This window comes from Cetorhinus maximus, chromosome 13 (assembly GCF_964194155.1).
Source record: "Cetorhinus maximus chromosome 13, sCetMax3.hap1.1, whole genome shotgun sequence".
In the NCBI taxonomy this organism is placed as follows: Eukaryota; Metazoa; Chordata; class Chondrichthyes; order Lamniformes; family Cetorhinidae; genus Cetorhinus; species Cetorhinus maximus.
In genome coordinates, this window is record NC_135891.1 from 951,052 (window position 1) to 972,180 (window position 21,129).

General features: G+C 43.7%; 1 protein-coding gene and 1 long non-coding RNA gene across 4 annotated transcripts in view; both read right to left on the minus strand.

Moving 5' to 3' along the window:
* Positions 1-1,337: 1,337 nt before the first annotated feature.
* On the minus strand, positions 1,338-6,465 carry LOC144688368 (uncharacterized). Its single transcript, XR_013578401.1, has 2 exons — positions 5,138-6,465; positions 1,338-5,102 (listed from the first exon to the last, which is right to left on the minus strand). It is a non-coding gene; the product is annotated as an uncharacterized LOC144688368 (long non-coding RNA).
* Positions 6,466-10,118: 3,653 nt separating this feature from the next.
* The window catches only part of chd6 (chromodomain helicase DNA binding protein 6), a 248,364-nt gene continuing 237,353 nt past the window's right edge, over positions 10,119-21,129 (minus strand). For all 3 annotated transcript variants that reach the window (XM_078554815.1, XM_078554814.1, XM_078554813.1), the window contains 4 exons: positions 20,602-20,781; positions 19,397-19,537; positions 12,597-12,701; positions 10,119-11,796 (listed from right to left, as the gene is read on the minus strand). In XM_078554815.1, the coding sequence (XP_078410941.1) occupies positions 10,906-11,796; positions 12,597-12,701; positions 19,397-19,537; positions 20,602-20,781 (1,317 nt within the window). In that variant the 3' untranslated portion in view covers positions 10,119-10,905. The remainder of the gene's footprint in view (positions 11,797-12,596; positions 12,702-19,396; positions 19,538-20,601; positions 20,782-21,129) is intronic.

The window sequence follows — 21,129 nt, forward strand, 5'->3', positions numbered from 1 at the left end:
AATGTGTGCCAGTAATATCCTACATGACAAGTTTCTGAAAACATATCTTCCAGACTGGGCAGCACTGTGAAAGTAGGCACCTCCTCAAAGGAGAAACAAGATTACTATTTATGCTGAAACTACAGATTCCATCATTCAGAGGAAAACCTGCCTCCCAAAATCATTACCTTACTTTCCATTACTGAAGAGTAAGAGGGAGAGCAGAATACTGAATTCCAGCTGTGGCAATGTTACATAGCCAGGTACAACAAGACTGTCGAGGGTCACAGGTGAACCCAAATGGCTCCTAGTTCCTGTCACAGGCAAGTCTGAAAGAAACCAGTTATAGTCTCAAATACAAAAAACCCCACTTCAATGGCTGGTCTTCAGGCATCCTTCCACTTAGCAAACAAGATGGGAACTCTTGCATGACCTCAGACATCAACACTGCTCGATGCTGGGTCATTAACATTTTAATGAGGCTTTCAACAAGTCAGGTACAGTATTTAAACACAAGAGCAATCATATTAGTAGGCTCAGGGGATACTGATACAAAATATGAGGTTCCCAGTACTCAGCATTGTATCACAACTAAATCTGAAAACAAATGTCATGTCTTCTAAGGCTTAGTTTTAAGAATAGGAAAGATGATGAAGTGATTGAGAACAGAGGGAATCCATGCCAGGGTGCCATGAGTTCCCATTAGTGGAGATAGGGGAAAGCACAATAGGAAGAAGCATTTTTTAACCACAGGAGCCTTGCATTACTCTTCAAATCCAAAGCCTTGATGCTCTTGCTTTTGGAAGCCAGCTCCAACTAGTGGCCTGGATCAAACGGGGGGAAGAAAATTCTGCTGGTAGATTTGAAAATCATCCAATGACAGGAATAAAAAGCAAGCATCTTGAGTTAAGCTACTGGGCAACTGTCACTGTAATATTCTTGTTCAATTCCCCTTCCTGTTAGGGAACTCTGTCACACAGCTAGCTGATAGGACAGTAACAATGGCCACTGGCTTGTTCATGACCAACCATGATCGTCAATCACACAAAATGGCAGGATAAGCAATATTGAGGTCACCCTTTCCCTAAACCACACTAGACAGAAGATATTACACTCGAGGTATTCGACCTATTGACTTTGACTGAGAACAGGCAAAGTTTTTCGTTAACTATAGCAGGTAAGTTCAGCTGATAGCCATTCTGGAATATGAAACTAGGGTCTGTGGGTTTGGAGACAACCTTTTAGGTAAAGGAGGCAGTCATTCATGAAGATCGGAACAGTGTGGTCTTGAGAACTGCTGTACAACACAGACAGGGTGTACTAATCTATTATTCATAAATTAAGACATCTAAAATATAAAAGTTACCAACTTCCATTTCTTTTTTTTTTATTGATAGTTAAATTTTATTCTGTTTCCGACACAATGGAAACAACAGTGGAAACAAAAGTTAATAAAACACAGTGCTTGAATCATCACTGAACAGTTTGTACCTAATGCCAGGTTACCGGAAATGCTTGACGGGAAAAAAAAAACAGGACTAAGTGGAATATTCCATCATAGACAAACTACATCATGATGCTGTTACTTGCCAGTATGATCTGCAGGACCCCCTTAGCATTCGTAGTGAAGCAATGCTTATTTCACAATGAGGGATGGAAACCTTAGTTTTGAGATGTGGGGAAAAAGAAAATAGAAATCACTTAGAAATCAACATGTGGGTGTGGGTGTTGGATAACAAAGTCCATTGCCAGTTAGCATTTGGTAGATAGAATGTGTGTGTATCACTGAGATTGGAGTGTAAACACTGCAGACCTACATCAGTCAGATAGAAAGAGGTGAAGCAGGTACATTTAAAAACACGTTTTTTTGGGCAATTCCTCCCGTAAATAATTTTTTCTCCAACTCCAGTTCAATATGCAATGCTTTAAAAATGGCTGAAGATTTACATTCCAGCTTCACACCTTGTATTAAAGGCTTGACATACTTCTCCACCCCTTCCAGAAACAAGAAGCACACTTACACGGGTGCAGTTAGAAACTAACTCTGACTCTCCCAGCTATTTCTGGGTGGTTAGCACAAGGTAACAAGAACACACAAACCTTTCATGAACACTGAACATTTAAAATCTTTGATTAAATGGGTCCGTCTACATGGGTCTCGTCTTTCAATGCTGCTATTTGATCCAAATAAAATTGGTACATCAAACTAAAAACGTCTCTCAAAGGGAAACTGCTCTCAGTGACCTGTATAGTCTGTACACCTATATATAAATTACACAAAAGGCATACCAATTAAAAAAAGTAAAACTCAACAAATTAAAAAGATAAATAGGAGAAACTACACACAGTCTAGTTTCACTTTCCACTGCCATTGTGTAACAGAGTGTTCAGTATCTAAGAAGTTCTAAAGTTTTAAATTTTTTTTCACTCATTATTCTAGGGTGGCCTTAGTATAAAACAAAGCCGACTGAAATGAACAGAGGAACAGAAATATACTTCACAAATTCTTTATACAACACATAACAGTTCTCTAATTTATTGCTATAATTCTCTAGAGTCCCTCTGCGTTTTAAATAGAGTGTCAAGTATATTTGTATATTTACAAAAGGTTTGACCTTGTGATATGTAGCCCATCTCTTACCGCTCACAATTTGTGCTCGTTTACCCATAATATACAGCTTGCCTTGTGGTATAAATGTAACCTCATGTTACACACATAGCTTTAAAGACTACAATTTATTTGCCCTGGTCTGGTTCTGCTTATTGACATGTTCCACCCCCACGATTCTTTTACTAGATGTCTAATAGTTTTTTCAATCAGCTTTTAGTCAATTTACCATAAAGAGCAAAAAGAATGATGATATTAGGGGACTGATTTAATTAGAGATTGCAATTGCATGACACTTTAGACAATTGATCTTAAGTAAGATTTTTTTGCTGGTTTCAAGTAAAAGGACCTCAGGTTTGACTCAAGGTGGCTCCCTGAAGTCGGTACATCCTCATCAAATTCTCAAGGTTCATTGTTCACTCAAAAAAACACAAGCTGCACTTATCATTGCACATAGATAATTAAAGGGCTAATTGTCTACAAGCAGGAATGCTTTGTGAGTTTTCACTGTTCTTTCTCTTTGCAAAGATTTTAGTGTTAAGATTCTTGTAGCAGGAAATGCAAAGTCTGTGCAGTAAGAGCTATTATGTTATAGAGACTTAACTCCCATCTGTTGATCTGCTCAAACCAAAAAGGCTACTCTCAAAAGCAAAGAGCATTATTTGCCTCAGTTAAGCTGTGCGATTGGGGTTGGGTCTGTCACTATCTTTTGCACCCAATGCCAAATAGCCAAAAACACTACCAAATTCTGGCACCAACAAATGAACCACACTGATGAATTTTTAGCACCAGGAAAAGCTCACTAGATGCAAATAACTCCACTCCAAGTGGCCTTGTAGCACCAGAGTTGCACCTTGGCTTCAAGGAAGGCCAGTGTGCAATTGGATAAAAAATTGGCTTAAGGGCAGGAAGCAGGGAGGCATGGTAGATGGTTGTTTTTTGGACTGGAGGGTGGTAGACAGTAACGTTCCCCAAAGGTTGGTGCTAGGACCATTGCTTTTTTTCTTGCTGTACATAAATGACTTGGATCTTGGAATACAGAGTAAAATTTCAAAATTTGGCGATGATACCAAACTTGGAGGAGTGCTAAACAGCGAGGATGATACAAATTGCATGCAACAGGACATAGATAGGCTAGCAGAAGGGGCGGACAAGTGGAAAATGGGATTTAATACAAGGAAGTGAGAAGTGATGCATTTTGGCAGAAGGGATAAGGAGAGTCTATATGGACTTAATGGCACAAATCTAAAGAGTGTGCAGGAAGAGGGGACCTGGGGGTGCACGTGCATCGATCTGTAAAGATGGCAGGACATATTGAGAATGGTTAGGAAAGCATATGGCATCTTGGGCTTCACAAAGAGAGACATTGAGTACCAAAGCAGGGAGGTCATGCTGAACCTATATGTACAACAGTGACTACACTTCAGAAAGTATACTACACTTCATTGGCTTAAAGCACTTTGATGGTCGTGAAAGACACTATATAAATGCTATATAGAGTATTGCATCCAGTTCTGGTCACCACGCTTTAGGCAAGATGTCAAGATCTTTGAGAGGATACAGAGCAGATTTACCAGAATGGCTCCAGGGATGGGGCGGGGTGAGGGGTTAGTTACATGTTTAGGTTGGAAAGGCTGGGGGCGATCTCCTTAAAGCAAAGAAGATTATGGGGAAATTTGATCGAGGTGTACAAGATTATCTCAGGCTTAGATAAGGTAGTCAAGGAAAAACTCTTCCCACTGGCTGATTGTACAAGGACTAGGGGGACACAGAATTAAGATTTTGGGCAAGAGATGCAGGGGGTAACTGTGAGGAAGAACTTTTTTTATGAAGTGAGTAGTAATGGCCTGGAACACGCTGCCCACAATTGTGCTAGAGGTGGAAACGATCAATGATTTCAAAAAGAAATTATATAGGCACTTGAAGAAAATAAACTTGCAGGACTGAGCAATGAAGTGGGACTGATTGTAATGCTCCGTGAGGAGCAGGTATGGACTTGATGAGTCAAATGACCTCCGTCGGTGCCATAATTCACTATGTAACTGCCCATCAAAGTTTCTCATGATTAATCAGCCCATTTAATCTCCTCTTTGGAATTTTCACCAGGAACTGAAGTGCAATAAACTCTGCTTTTCCACACTCGAGACGGATGTGAGCAGGAAACTAAACAATGCTCCAAACACTAAGAAAAAAGCAAAATACTGCGGATGTTGAAAATCTGAAGCAAAAACAGAAAAATGTTTCGAGTCCATATTCTTCTAGAACAGTCATATGGACTTGAAACGTTAACTCTGTTTCTCTCTCCACAGATGCTGCCAGACCCGCTGAGCTTTTGGAGCATTTTCTGTTTTTATTTCAGTGCTCCAAACACACTCAAAACACACCTAGCACTACGTCGCTCAGTGCAACACTGTTGGGCACTAGCAAAAGAGGAAGACCATTACAAGCAATCAGGTTGTTTGGCTGCCAATAGCAGGATGATACAAGGCTGTGGGGCCTCAACTTAATGTCTCACCTAAAAGACAGTGCCCCTGACAGTGCAGCACTCACTCAATGAATGCTGCACAGAAGTGCCAGCCTTGATTTACATGCTACTCCAGGACGTGAACCCACAACCTTCTGACTCAGAGATGAACGTGCTATCACCCAAGCCACACCTAACACTTGATAAAAGAGCATGACAAAAAGCCTTAATCTTACCATGAATAGCCATTTGGACAAGGGACCAAACAGTGGGAAGTATTAAAAGTATTTTGTATGATCCTCTAAAAGCCAAAGAATCTACCTATGTGGTAATGCAACTATGGCTAACAAATAAGGCAAGAAGGAAGGGATGCTACAAATGCAAAGTGGATATCCAGCAGAGCTATAAAAAGTAACAAAGAAATGTAAAGGAAGTAATGAGGTGCAATAAAAGACTATGATAAAGAAATTTGCAAGGAATATCAAAGCTAAGAAAGTTTTATAAATTTATTAAGAGATGTAATGGGAATCAGGGTCCATTAAAGTTGGCAAGACTACACTGGACAATAAGGAAATGGCAGTTACGTCAAATCAATGCTTTGTATACCATTTCATAGTGGAAGAACAGGACAAAGGGAACAGCAGTACAAGGGAACCTGAAAACAAGTCAAGGGGAGAAATTTGGTGGATTCAAAACAAGTATAATATTGTAGTGCATAATAGGACTTAAGAGACACAAATCTCTAGGTGAGATGGCTTTTTCCTCCCAGATATTAAAAGAAATGAGAGAAATTTTATATGTCTTAGTCACAGTTTTCCAAATCTCTCTAGATTCAGGAATTATGCCTTTGAATTGAAAACTTACAAATTATTTAAGGAACAAATCAAGTAACCACAGACCTGTCAGTTTAACATCAATTATAGGAATGTTACTGGAATCAACCAATGACAGAGCAATTGGACAAGTCATTACAGCTATGACTTGGGTGGCAGCATTTTCACCCAAGTTAGGAGGTTAACCTAGGCTGGCACTCCAGTGTAGTACTGAGGGAGAGTTGCACTGTTGAATGAATGCTGTATTTTCAGATGAGATGTTAACAGAGGCCTTGTCTGCTCTCTCACACAGGTGTATAAGATTCCATGACACTATTTGAAGAACAGGGGAGTTTTCCCAGGGTTCTGGCCAATATTTATTCCTCAAATCAACGTCACTAAAACAGATTACCTAATCATTATCACTGCTGTTCTTGGGATTTTACTATGTGCAAATTAAGCTGCCACATTTCAACAGTGACTACACTTCATTGTCTGTAAAGCACTTTGGAGCATCTTGAGGTTGTGAAAGGCGCTGTAGAAAAACAAGTCTTTCTTTCTCTCCAATAAGAGTCAGCATGGATTTGTGAAGAATAGGCCATGTCTTAGGTCACCAGTATGCTGAATATGGGAGTGTATTTGGATGTTGTCTGTATAGACTTCCAGAAGACAGGTGATAAGGTTCCAATAAGGAGGTTAAGCAACCAATATAAAAGCACATTGAATTGAAGACAACCTTGTAACATGGGTTGGTAATGGTTGGAGGTAGAAAGAAAGAACTTTCATTTATATAGTGCCTTCACAGCCTCAGAGGTTTCCAAAACGCTTGGAGATCTGTAGGGAATGTTGTAAAGAAATATGACAGTCAATTTCAGCACAGCAAGATCCCACAGATAACTAGATAAATTTTCTTTGCAAAGTAATATTGTTTGAGCAATAAATATTGGCCAGGACACTGGGGAGAACATTCTGGTCATCTTCTTCGAATAGTGTCACAGAATCTACCGCATCTTCCTGAAAAGGAAGATGGGGACTCAGTTTAACATCTAATCCAAAACATGGCACCTCCAACAATGCAGTATTCCCTCAGTACTGCACTGAAAAAATCAAGAGAATAGAGATAAAGGAAATGAACTGTGATTGGCAGGATGCGATTAATGGTCTTTGTCAGCAAACTATAAGCCTCGTTACAGATTCCCCCACCCAGCCCCAATGTAGGCACTGGCCTTTGTTGTTCACACAAGCTTATAATATGAGAGAAACAAAATAATAGCCAAATCATTTAATCATCAGTAACTAATGTTGGCATATCTTTCCTATCCCACTAGTTCAAAAGGATCATTTTACTCCTTCAATGATGGATACTTGTTTCCTCTCCATTTTTAAAGCTTACGTCAAATTTCAACTTCAAGACTACCTGAAACCGGGCCACTACCAAAGCCCTTCTGGCAAGTCACTAGAAGGAGCAAAATGGTGACCAAACAAGTACAGCCTGAATTTTTCCCACAGGAAGATATCAGAATCTGTGCTTTGCTACTCCCCTCAAATCTAAGGACTAAGGAGTGAGGAAATTAATCCTGTCCCCTCCAGCTCTGATGCTGCCACTTTACCATCACTTCAAATGTGCCAGTCAGGGTCATACTGCAAGCCAACACCTCCCTAAAATCAGTCCCAACAATAGCTAAACCATGCTGCTGCATTACCTGCCACAGGGTCCCATCCATTGCATTATCCTAGGGCACTTCACCATGCCAACTGCCCATTAATCGGAACTATAAAACATTGTTTCAGAAACTGTTTCACATTACGAAGATAAGCTTCAACTGACTCCAAACTTATACTACAAGTACCTTGAAAATATTAACTAATACAAGGGTAACTTGTGTCTCTCCACGATGACTGACCAGAGAGTAAAAACTATTAAGTGCTTGGTGGTGTCTACATATGCTCTCTATCATGATACATCACACTCCTCTTACTTTGCTTGGTGTAAATTTCCAACTACTTGCAGGTGATTTCCAATAACATGATCCAAAATAGGGAAAGAGCAGCTACAAGGTTGTTACTAACAGATGGTCAAGAGGGTAGCAGGATGCAACAGGGGTGCTGGGAGGTGAAAGTGCATGTGCATGTGTTTGTGTGTGGGTGTGTTGGGCGGGTGGGGAGTCGGACAATACTGTATCGCCACCAGAATTCTGATGCCTTGAACTCTTCTCCTCCTTCCCCCACCCCCATCCAGCCTCAGTGTTATATTTCAGTGCCATTGGTGGAGCATTTTACTGGCCCATATTCCCAGGATTCATAGCCATGTCAGATTCATTTTGACCATAATTAAATATCTATCATGGAACTAAATTGAATCTTTGCCTTTTAGTGGACAAGTCATGGTTAAACACCAGTTTATATAATTAACTGAGGGCAACCTTGTACAATGCAAGACTTGGCAGAGATTTTTTTAATAAGTGATTCTGGGTTATCAGAACTCAGTGCAGACCAACAGATGGGACATTTTCTCAATAAACACAGTGCTCTTTTGGGCGGGGAAAAAAGCTCACTGATAAAGTTTCTGTAAATTATTAGAAATAACTTTTTCAGACTTCTAACTGCTGAATTTGCCATGCAGATTTCAAAAACCATTTGCTCATCTTCAAGGTAAAAAAAAGAGTCAGAATTTTATAGTTAGTGATTCAGAATAATTATTATATATAATAAAAAAACACATTGACATACAACAGATGAATAAATAATGCAATAACGAAATATATGACTCAACATTTGGACCTTGGTACAAATCCATAACTTACGTAAGGTTGTAACAGTAAAGAAAATGAAAATCAACACTTGTTTTAAAAAAAAACTTCAGTGGACAGTCAACTTTGTGAATACTTCGAGACTTTGATATTCCCTTTGGAAATAAACCATCAATTAAAAGCTTCATGTCTAAGTTCAGTCAGGACCCGGTGTAATGCTCAGCTCCAGGAGACTTCACTTGGTTTAACAGAAGCTACAGTGTCCACCTGCTGCGCCAGTCTGCTGGTATTGTCAAAAACATTAAGGGAAAAGGAAGGAAAGGGCAAGGGGAAGGGAGCTGAGAGAGTTAAAAACTCATTCAAAACATGCTGCTACTGTGATATCACCTTTTTACAGGGTCTCCCTATCTGTTATCAGCCACAATTACACTGCAATCGGGCATCTTCTTGGCAAAAATTGGGGGTGAGATGAAGATAGGGGCAATTTATCAAGTATCGACTAACACAATGCATATTGCCACTGTCAATGTTACTTGGTACATTGTCCCATCCAAACTAACGGGCTGCGTTTACACTGCCACCCACCTTGGAACAATGGACCAAATGATAGTGAACTGGGCAAAGATCTGGATTCAGAATGAGTGATCAAGCACACTGGTCCTTGGTGACCCTCTTTTTAAAAATGTTTTTTTTAAAAAACAATTTATTGATACAGTTCACTAAGTTTTAACTAAACTAAAGACTAAAAGAATGGCAAAAAGGTATTTCTGGGAATTATTAATTTTGTCTTCTCTCCCAACCCCTCATAAAACTAAATTAAAATCCTCAAAAGTGTTATACTGCAACAGGAAAAGCTCATCTTCCACTCTCACATCCTGTGCTTAACCTTATAATGACACAAAATGACTACAGCAGGAATCAGAATCTTTCCTCACTATAGGGAAACTAATGTCCCAAGACCTCACTTTTTTTTTGGGCTTCACATTCTGGGAAGCTAAGGCTTTATATTCTAAAATGCTGTCCTGCAGATTTGGAAGGACTGAAATTAATTAGATGACTATTTTTGGGGGGAGGGGTGGGGGAAGAAAGCGAGATGAAATCCTGCAGCAGGTATATTTAGCCAGCACAGGATGGCTGGCATATTGGTGCGATGAGCAGATACAAGGTCAGAACTGGTACTGATTCTGGTTGTTGATAGTAGACAAAGGCAAAGCAAGGTGCCATATCCAGCAATCATCTCAAAGTTAGTTGAATAACTGATGATCTTCAACTGATACTAATTAAAGCCAACTAACCTGATCTGTAGCTGGAGTTTCACAGCATCGGTTCATCTTTGTAGATCAGGGGACCTGTATTTATACATCTCCTTGGCTCAAAGAAACACAATGAGCAGGGTGTCACACAGGGTTACCAACTTTACCTTACCCGATATTGGACCATATGTGTGGCTTGATGAGGGTGCCAGTGATACTGAGCACAACTATATTCAGTCTCAGGAGTCAAGCTTAGCCACCGGTTCTTTAATTCAGAGATACAATAAAAAATACGTAGAATTGTTCTAAAACCTTTGCACTCAATGCATCTTTTAGAAGTCTAATTTGCAAACTATTCAAAAGGGATTGATCCTGAAGAGGCATCATTGTAATTTTTAGTCACCCCTTCCCCAATAGCAGAAGTTCCAAATTGTTCTAACATAGTACGAGAGTGTGGAACAGCTACTGTATGAAATACACACTCCTATTAGAGGTTATTAGACCGTGACACACACAGCCACACTGCGTCCCCTAACAACACACTCATCAACCGACTCCTGGTACTGTGTAAAGGTAGGACAAGCATATGAACCCTCGCCATCTCACCAGCCAAGGAGGGCTAAAGCTGACAGAATCCCCCCACTTGGTTTTATAAAAAAAAGTGAAATACTGACAAAACTAGAGCAAGAGGCATTGAATAAAATGTTGACAATCCTCTCGCATGATATATTTGGATGGTGTATGGAGAATCAACACATTTTTGCCTCCCTACCTCTCTCTTCCCCAAAGATCAGCCAACCATAATCTCCACACAACAATCGAAGCATAGTTCCTGAGTGGAGATTGTGGCTACCCAATTAAAACATGACATTAAAAATGAACTCAATGGATGAATTTAATATGAGTGCTTTACGTTCCTAAGCCGCACACAGCACGGGGTGGGGGCAAAAGAGACCAGGCAGGAGAAAAGGGGTCATAAACATGGTTTAAATTTTGAAATCAAGAAAACCTAGAGTTGACCTAAAAGCAAATACAAATTCTACTCAGCATTCTGGGTTCCATCTACAGAGTTTTTTTCAATCTCCTGCCCAGAACTGTCCTGCACGGCAGTGGAGTCTGTCGATTTTCCTGTGCTCACTTCAGCAGTTGTTTGTTGTGGGCTGGTTTCAGTCCCATCATTTGCAGTCTCCTCCTTGGCTTTCTTCCTCTTCTTCTTTGGGCTCTCGGTGCATTCCGCTTCAGAGTGCCCAGCTTGTGCAAAGCCAGGCATTGCCATACCGATGCCATGTGGAAGAAACATAGATGGATAAATTAAGCCAGCGGGCATGCTGTGCAGCAGGAATGGGTTGAAGGACAATGGGTTGCTGGTAGTGACTCTGGCTTCACCAGAGTCATGGAAAGATGAACTCGGACCAGGCTTATCTCCTGACGAAGAACCTTCTCCGTGTTTCATCGACTCTGCAGCATTACCCTTCTGTTCGCTGCCTTTATCCACTTTTGAAGAAGCACTCATTGTCAAGGTAGATGTGCTCGAAGTGCTGGTACTTGATACCACTGACGGGCTGTTCAACAACCCTCCAACGCCAAACACATGTGACATCCCAGCCACCCCAGGGAGCATCATGGGCAACATGTTCAGGCTGCTCTTGCCATCCTCTCCAGAAGGGATTGCTGCAAAGCCAGCTGGAAATCCCATCAGCCCAGCTAGCTGAAGATTATGAATATTTCTGAGATTCTGCAAGCTCACCAGATCCATCCCAGCAATGAGCCCATTCATTAACATTGGTCCCATTGCCGTAGCGGTCTCGGTCAAAACTCCGCCAGCCTTGGCCATTTCACTCCTTGGTCTCCTTCCCCTCTTTCTGCTGCCGGCCTCTTTCACCACAGGCTCAGTCAGGATGCGACTGAACTTACTCTCTGGTAGAAAGCCCTGAAGAGACAAAATGAAAAGTGATTTAAGGAAACTCAGCAGCATCACACATGCTTAGGAAGAGATCTGCCTCAGTCCTCAGTGGCACCAAAACCAAACATCACATCCCTGGGTAATGGCACTTTTCTCCCTGCTAAGACTGAGATCAGCTGGATTTTTGTTGGGTTAAGGATATCAAGAAATATGGAGCAAAGGCACAAATTAACCATGATCAAATCAGAATGATGGAGCAGACTCTAGGGACTGAATGGCCTCCTCTTATTGCTTTGCTTCCTTCCTATAGGGTTGGCCCACACTGGGGTACAGTTTCATCAGGTTCAGGGTAGCTTGTCCCTTTTTTTTTGACGTAGCTGGATATTGAAAGCTCAGGCAATTTGCAAGACAGAGTTTTGAGCTTGTCCCTGTGAACACTTATTACATTTGAGCTCAGGTGGAGTGTGCAGGCATTTCACAGACAAGCCTAATCCTCTCATTACCAAACATTCATGACCATGCATTTTCTAGGATTCCCGCAACAGAGCTCCAGGGCTGGATTCCTACGACAGAGCTCTTCTGACGTTTGATTTTTCCTGCCCTTAGACTAAGGACCAGACTTAATTAAGAATCTTTAATGTGACTCCAAGCAGGAGGGAGTCTACTTTTCAGTGTAAAATTTGGAACCTCCCTGCTCTTAATGGTTCAATACTACAACTTGCAAACTGCCTAAGCTTCTAACACCTGACCACAGGAAAAAAGCAAATGAATGCCCTTTCACATATCATCTAGTCATTAGAGCTATTTTACACAGTGTGAGCACTTACCGAATGCTTCACAATTTCTGCCCACTCTGGCGCAACAGCATAGTCTGGGTTTGCATCTAGCCACCTTGCCAGCTCCTTTATCAGTGGTGCCATAGCTCCTCCTAGCTGAACATCCAGAACATAACAAAAAGATTTTAAGAAACAAATTGTCTTTACATAAATCTTGTTCCAAAGTGCTTCACAGCTAATACATAAGTTCTGAAGAATAGTCACCGTCATTAGATAGCCAAAAGTCAATTTATAAACAGCACAGCCCCACAAACAGCCAAAGAAATAGATGGCCAATGAATCCATTTTTTCATGATGGTAGTTGAGGGATGAATGTTGGCCTAGGATACAGAGGAAAGCTCCCCTGCTCTGCTTCAAATTGTGCTGTTGAAACCTTTACATTGATTTGAGCAGGTAGACAGGGCTTCAGATTAACATCTCATCCAAAAGATGGCACCTCCAACAGTGCAGCACTCCTTCAGTACTGCACTGGAGTGTCAGCCATGATTATGAGCTCAAGTTGTTGAAGTGGAACCCATAACCTTCTGACTCGGGTGGAGAAAGAGTTCTACCCACTGAGCCAAGGATGATATTTTAACCAAAATGTAGCTTAGACACTCTGCCCCTCACAAAAACAAATGCTGCAATATCATCGTCAAACTTCTTTGTGGGCAAAAGATATCCAAGTAGCCCTTACGCATATTCCAATATGCAATGTGTGGCTAATTGAACACAAGAGACATCACTGCACTGATATAAATATTGACCAGGACGCCAGAACTCCCCCAACTCTTCTTCAAATAGCGCCATGGGATCTTTTACATTTCATCCGAAAGACAGCACCTCCAATATTGCTGCATTGAAGATTCAGCCAAGATTATGCAAAGTCCTGAACAAATGGAGAAATGAGGGTTAATTGAGGAAAGCCAGCATGGATTTCTTAAGGGAAAATCGTGTTTAAGTAACTTGCTTGAGCTTTTTGAAGAGTTAACAGAGAGGGTTGATGAAACCAATGCTGTTGATGTGGCGTACATAAACTTCAAAAATGTATCTGATACAGTGCCACACAACAGACCCATGAGCAAAGTTATAGCTCGTGGAATAAAAGGGACAGTAGCAACCTGGATACAAAATTGGTTGAGTGACAGGAATCAGAGTAGTGGCTAATAGACGTTTCTTTGGCTGAAGGGGGTTTCGTAGTAAAGTTCTTCAGGGGTCAGTTTGGGAACCTGTGCTCTTGATATATATTAATAACTAAGTAATAAACTAGGCTAATAAATAGACTTTGGTGTCCAGGGCACAATTTCAAAGTTTAGGGGTGATACAAAACTTGGGAGCATTGTGAACTGTGAGGAGGATAGTGTAGAACTTCAAAAGGACATAGACAAGTTGGTGGACTGAGCAGACAGATGGCAGATGAAGTTCATTCAAGAGAAGTGTGAATTGATTCATTTTAGTAGGGAAGAACATGGAGAGACAATATAAAATAAAGGGTACAATTCTAAAGCGGGTGCAGGAGCAGAGGGCTCTGGGTGAATATGTGCATAAATCATTGAAGATGGAAGGACAGGCTGAGAAAGCAGATAATAAAGCATACAGTATCCTAGGCTTTATTAATAGGGATAGAGAATACAGGAGCAAGGAGGTTATGTTGAACTTGTATAAGACACCAGTTTGGCCTCAGCTGGAGTACTGTGTCCAGTTCTGGGCGCCACACTTGAGGAGGGATGTCAAGGTGTTGGAGAGAATGCAGAAAAGATTCACGAGATTGGTTCCAGGATTGAGGAACCACAGTTATGAAGACAGACTGGAGAAGTTGAGACTCTTTTCCTTAGAGAAGGCTGAGAGGAGATTTTGATAGAGGTGTACAAAATCATGAGGGGTCTGGACAAAGTAGATAGGGAGAAACTGTTCCTACTCATGAAAGGATCGGGAATGAGAGAGCACAGATTTAAAATAATTGGCAAAAGAAGCAAAGGCGATAGGAGGAAAAACATTTACATGTGGTGAGTGATTAAGGTCTGGAATGCACTGCCTGAGAGTGTAGTGGAGGCCGGCTCAATAGGAGCATTCAAAAGGGAATTAAACTGTTATCTGAAAAGGAAAATTATGCAGGGTCATGGGGAGAAGGTGGGAGAATGGCACTAGGTGAACTACTTGAGAACCTGTGCAGACACAATGTGCCAAATGGCGTCCTTCTGCACTATAGCAATTCTGTGGCTAAGTGATACTACTGAGCCAAAGCAAATGCTTACTGAAATTCAGGATAATGGGGAGCCTTTTGAATATGGCCATATGACAGCACTGTAGCAGGTGCCCAAGAAGAAATAGCTTGTTCAAATAATGTGAATTCAGGTAATATTTTCATTATGGTTTCAAGCTTTGTCTAAAGGTTGAGAAGCTGTTCTTGTCCTCTGACCAACCTGTACTTGCAGTTTTTCTACTGGCAAGGCACACAGTTGGACACCATTGCTCCCAGAACTCCAGTATCCATGGAAGACAATGGCAGGGGGGGTGCTGGAGTACATTGCCATTTTATTTTAGTTTGATTAAATAAGTTTCCTTTGACGTTTTGTTTTAGCTACAGTGTCCCATCAGGGGCTGTCACCCCATGTTTCAGTTTATTTTACTGATCATTTGGTTTATTTTAAGAGAATATAAATAGGGGATAGCTGGGACAATGGGTGAAGTGGGTGGAGAGCTATGAGACTGAACAAGTCAGTGGCTCCAGAGAGAGGGAGGAGAGAGAAAGAGTTGCAGACTTATTGCACAGTTCTATCCTACACTGCCTGTGACTTCAACCCATTGGGTGGGTTGAGAAAACCTTTTTTCAATTTAAATCCAACTGCAGAAGAGCAGTTTCCTTTTATTCCTCTATAGAAAGCTTCCAGGAGTACTCTGAATCCACCAAAAGGCTTTCCAGCTACCCCTGAAGCCTGAGCCCTAAGGCCTGCAACGAGCAAGGGAGGGGAGAGGGAGAGAAAGCAGACTACCATCAAGGGTAAAACTACTCACTCCTGTCTCCCCATACCTAGAGACAATAGCTACAGGACTAATTACCATCCACTGCAAGAGAGGGAGAAGATATAAAAACAACACAAAGGTCTTACTTACGTCCAGAGGTGGGTGTTGCATTTGTGATTGTGCCTGTGGACCCGCTGCTATTGGTAAGGGGAGGAAGGGACCGAGCACCTCAGTGAGCTGAGATGTTTGTATGCGCTGCAAAGAGACCTGATTAAAGCTCATTAAGAGCCCAGCACATTCCCGGCGCTGCCTGGCCTGGGTCACTCGGAGCTGCCTAGGTGAAGATTTCATCCAACTTAACTCTTTCATACCATCACTGGAGGACTGTGCCTGGGAAAGCTTTAGCTGACCCAGGTGAAGATACCCTCCCTTCCCTTGCCCCTGCCCCTGGAAAAGAACATTGCGCAACTGAGTGTGAAACACCCATCAAGCTTCTGTGAGCTTCCTCCTTCCTGATTGTCCTTTACTCTTTCTCCCACTTCTGGTGGGGAGGCTTCATTAACCCCACCCAGACTCTTCCAACCAAAAACAAGAGGGGTGGGTGTAGCTCTGGGTGCTATGGCGACACCACCTTAGCCAGTGGTGAGGCCCTCCAGGTCCTATGCAGGAGTGGCTGCCTCCTCGGCCCCTGCTGCTCCTGCATCACCTTTCAAACTCCTGACCTGCAACTCATCGGGTCCCATGGCGCGTTCGTGAGGTCGCGGATCCAATGCCTTAAAGACTTGGACTGTGGCTCCACCTTTTCCTCGCTGGAAAAAAGGCAAAGGGTCTGTAAGCAGCTCCTTATGCTGCTGGCCAACCACGATCTGAGGGAGTGAGAGCTCAAATCAGAGCCTGCTTTCTGCTCTGTTCCCTCCGGGTCCGTCCAGCGAGGGTGGGAGGACCCGCCGCAGGTCAGCCCGGGAGGCAGGCGCTGGGAAGCTTGGTGCTCCACTACCACCGGAGGAGCCGACCGGTGCCCTCGACAGCCTCTCCAGGGGCTGGACGGGCTGACCATAGAGTTCTTCAGGGCGTTTTGGGACATCCTGGGGAACGGCGACGTGTGGGTCTTGGGGGAGAATATTGCGTCCGGGGCAATGCCCCTTTTGTGGCACAGGGCTGTCATTGCCCTGTTGCCTAAGAAGGGGGATCTCTGCCTGCTTAAGAACTAGTGCCTGGTCTCCCTCCTCAGCAGGGGATATAAAATCTTCGCCAGGGCAATGACTTCGCGCCTTGGCCCCGTGCTAGACCACATGATCCACCTTGACCAGTCCTACACGATCCCAGGCCGGACCATTTATGATAATGTTCATCTGGTCTGGGACCTGATCCACCATTCCCAGAGAGCTGGTTTGTTAAGCGCCTTCCTCTCCCTAGATCAGGAGAAGGCATTCAACAGGGCGGATTGCGAGTAATTAATAAGGACTCTGCGAGCCTTCAGGTGCGGGATGCATTTCGTCGCCTGGATCCGACTTCTGTGCGCCGCTGCAGAGTATCTGATTAATAGGTCCCTGGCTTGATTTGGCAGAGGAGTGCATCAGGGCTGCCCCATGTCCGACCAGCTATATTCCATTAATGCGGAGCCTTTCCTGCGTCTCTCGCGGAGGAGATTGCCAGGACTGGCTCTGCGCGGACCGGGCATGAGGGTAGTCCTTTCAGCCTACGCTGATGACGTGCTCCTCATGTTCACGGAACCCAGCTGACCTGTGGAGGATACGAGTGTGCCAGAAATCTACTCTGAAGCGCCCTCCTCCAGGATCAACTGGGACAAATGTTCTGGACTCTTAGTTGGTCAGTGGCAGATGGACTCCCAACTGAGAGAGCTCAGGCCTTTCGCCTGGAGTACCACCAAGCTCCTCTACCTGGGAGTCCATCTCAGTCCCGCTAAGGAAATCTGGTCAGTGAACTGGCAAGGGCTGGAGGCCAAAGTCACCACTTGCCTAGGGTGCTGGACAGGACTGCTCTGTGCACTGTCCTATAGGGGTCGAGTGCTGGTCATAAACCAGCTGATTGCCGCAATGCTGTGGTACCAGCTGATCATTTTGATCCCTCTCCCAGGCTTTGTCGCAAAAGTACCGAAGAGGCTTAATGGCTTCTTCTGGGACAAAGGACGTACTAGCTCACTGCTGAGGTTCTGTATCTCCTGCTTAGGGAGGGTGGTCAGTCCCTGGTGTGCCTTCGCACCCAAATGGCGATTTTCTGTCTCCAGACCCTCCAGCAATACCTTTACATTGAGCCCCCTTTCTGATGGCGTGCCCCAGCGACGTATTTCTTTCGCCAGGTGCAAGGCCTCAACTATGAACTGCAGCTCCTATTTATAGACCTGGGCAAGGGGGGGGGGTCTCCATGCGGGAGGTTGCCTGTTTTCTATAGGGAACTGATTTTAAGGTCTGGGACACAGTTGTCTTATGCTGGAGTTCCCTCCCATCAGGAGCAGCAGTTATTGTCAGAGAGCCACTGCTCAGGAATCTGCACCTGCATGAATACAGATTCCGATGGCTGGCAGAAGAGAGGGCTTGGGCCGCTGGGGTGACGACAGTCGGGGACGTGCTAGATGGGGGAGGAGCGGGCGCGTGTCTGTTAATGTCCAGCTTGCGGCCAAAGCCATCCACAGCCTGAAAACGGTGATGCTTGGACCCGATGGCACTCGTGGCTTCGAGGCAGCTCAAGTGCGTGGTGGACCTCCGTCCGAGCTGACCCCCTTTCGGATGGAATGTCACATTGGTCCTGCGCCCCGACACCTCCCTTGGGAGCTGCAATCTCTCAATTTGAGCAGTCTCACAGAAACTCCCTCTGTGCCTTTCCATTCTGTAAGGAGGGGTTTGCTGTGTGGCCTGCTGCTGCACACCCTCCACTTCCTTGCCTTCCTCCACCGTCAGGACACATTGTGGCGTTCTGTCCTGCAGCCTGGCGGTGGGGGAGATCCCCAGTAGAGGTCTCTCTACTTGGGAGTCCTCTCTTTCTCCATCGGAGACGTGGCGTGGAGGGTGTTGCATGCAGCTGTGCCATGCAATCGTAGGTTAAGGTGGTTCACAGATCCCAGGCCGCCTGTGTTTTCTGTGGCCAAGGGGAGTACGTGTTTCATGTGTTTGTAGATTGCCAGAGGTTGCAGGTTTCGCTATTTGAAGGGGCTGCTCCTCAATTTCTGGTTGCATTTCAGCCCCACGCTCTGATTTACCTTTGGGCCACTTCAGAAACTTCCTTCATCACTTAGAACAGTATATAAATAGGGGATTCCGCAGCTACGTTCGTAGTCGGGTGGCCCTGGAGTGGAACATGCAGAGTTCACTGGTACGCTTGAGGCCTTCCGCGACAAGTGGTGGACACCGGGGTGGGGGTGGGGCAGTGCTGGGGTGCATCGTCAGTGCCGGGAATTATATTTTAGCTTGATTAGATAAATTTCCTTTGACATTTTGTTTTGGTTACAGTGCCTCATCATGGGCTGTCACCCCATGTATTAGTTTATTTTACTGATCATTTGTTTCATTTTAAAAGAAAATATAAATAGGGGATAGCTGGGACACTGGGTGGAGTGGGGGGAGAGCTGTGAGACCGAACAAGTCAATAAACTTTGTCAACAAAGAAAAGATCTGTGTCTTGGTTTCAGTTTCACCAACCGACTTGGATCCTATTAACATGCATTGTGGCATCAAGTATTCAGGCTCCAGCACCTGACCCAGGAAGGACCATAGATTTCAATTACAGGACAATACAATGATGTTGAGCTAATTTACATTTCACATCCCTTTATAACCATTTGAATGTGTGAATCCTGTTGAATGACCCCCTCCCTCTCCACATGATCTTACCTTTCTTCCACTTCCCTTATGGACAACAGGTACCCTCTCCTCCCCGGTCAGTGTATTGATGTCCAATTTACTGGGATCCTTGCAACGATGCCTCCTCTGTTTGGGCCGTTCTGAAAGGCCATGTAAAATTGCCGTACAATTCTGCCACATAAACAGAACAATGAGATAATCCAGCCTTGCTTTGGGCAGTGAGGGATGATGGAAAAGAGGCAGAAAATACTGTGCAGCTTTTAATAGAATATCTCTGAAACATTGAGAGCCTGTGTTTAGGTGAACTGCACACATTCATTTCTGTACCTACAACCCTATCACACATGTAAAGCATCAGAGATTAATCTTGTTCATCTCTGCTCTATTTCATGTCCCTCCCTTTGCTACAGCCTCAGTATTTCAGTACAGCCCCAGCTTTCAATCAGAATGTCCCAGCACTCACCAAGTCTCTTCCTAAACATTTGGTTTGCCATCCCTCTCACCTCCTTCAAAAACCTCCTCAGAATTTACCTCTGACCACTGTATTTGGTCAGTGACCACATTTCCTGGCTGTCGTCCACAGCTCCCCCTATAAAGTGCCAAGGCATGTCTTGTTAGATAAAAGACCCGTAGAAAGTCATGACTTGTTATTTCTTTCTTAAATCCCCTCCCTTCTTCTACTAAGGTGATGTTAGCTCCATGGGGTACAGCTGCTCTCCCACAGCGATTGGCTATATTTCATGTGTAAATGTCAGGTATGCAAGATATTTAGGCCAATCCCATCTTCATCAGACTACTACACCTCAACTAGATTTTGACATAGCGACGATGAAAGAATGAAGATTCATGTCGAAGTTGGAATGATGTGTGACTTGGAGAGGGATTTGGAAGTACTGATGTTTCCAAGTGTCTGCTGCCTTTGTGCTCCTAGGTGGTGAAGGCCATGGGTTTGAGATTTGCTGTAAACAAGTCTAGGTGAATTGTTGCAATGCATGTTATAGATGGTACACATTGCGGCCACACTGCACTAGTGACGGAGGGAGGGGATGTTTTAAGGTGGTGGAACGGGTGCTGATCAAGCAGGCTGCTTTGTCCAAGATAGAAGACAACAAATGGTAACCCAACAGCTGTAATATGGCCAACAGTCTGCATCACCACCAAAAACCAACCCACCAAACACAACAATCCTTTTGAGTCCTGCAGGTGTATAAGTGCTATACTGACAATATACTTACAGGAGCCAGGTTGGATACATCCATAGTGTAGGTGGGATGCTGCCGCAGCCACTCGATCAGACTCTTGTTTTTCTGCTCTTCCTCGGTTGGCAGTCGCTGCTTGCCTTGGGGGAGTTTAATCATCATGTTGTCGGCGGAGCGAACCACCCCTGAGAAAAGCTGCTTTGAAAGGTCCATCTCCTTCATTAAAAAGAAAATCCCTAATCATAGAATCATACAGCAGAGGAGGAGGCCATTCACCCCACTGTGCCTGTGCTGGCCCTTTGAAAGAGCTATTTAGTAAGTCCCACCTTCCCTGCTCTTTCCCCACAGCATTGCGAGCTCATTCCTTAATGATTCCAATCTTTCGCTGGTGGCCCAATTAGAGGAAGATATTGTAGGGGAATCTAATGCTAGGTCCTTAAATATAAGACAGTCACCAATATGGAATTCAGGAGAAACTTCTTTACCCAGAGAGTGACGAGAATGTGGCATTCGCTACCGAAAGGAATAGTTGAGGTGAATAGCAAAGATGTATTTGAGGGGAAG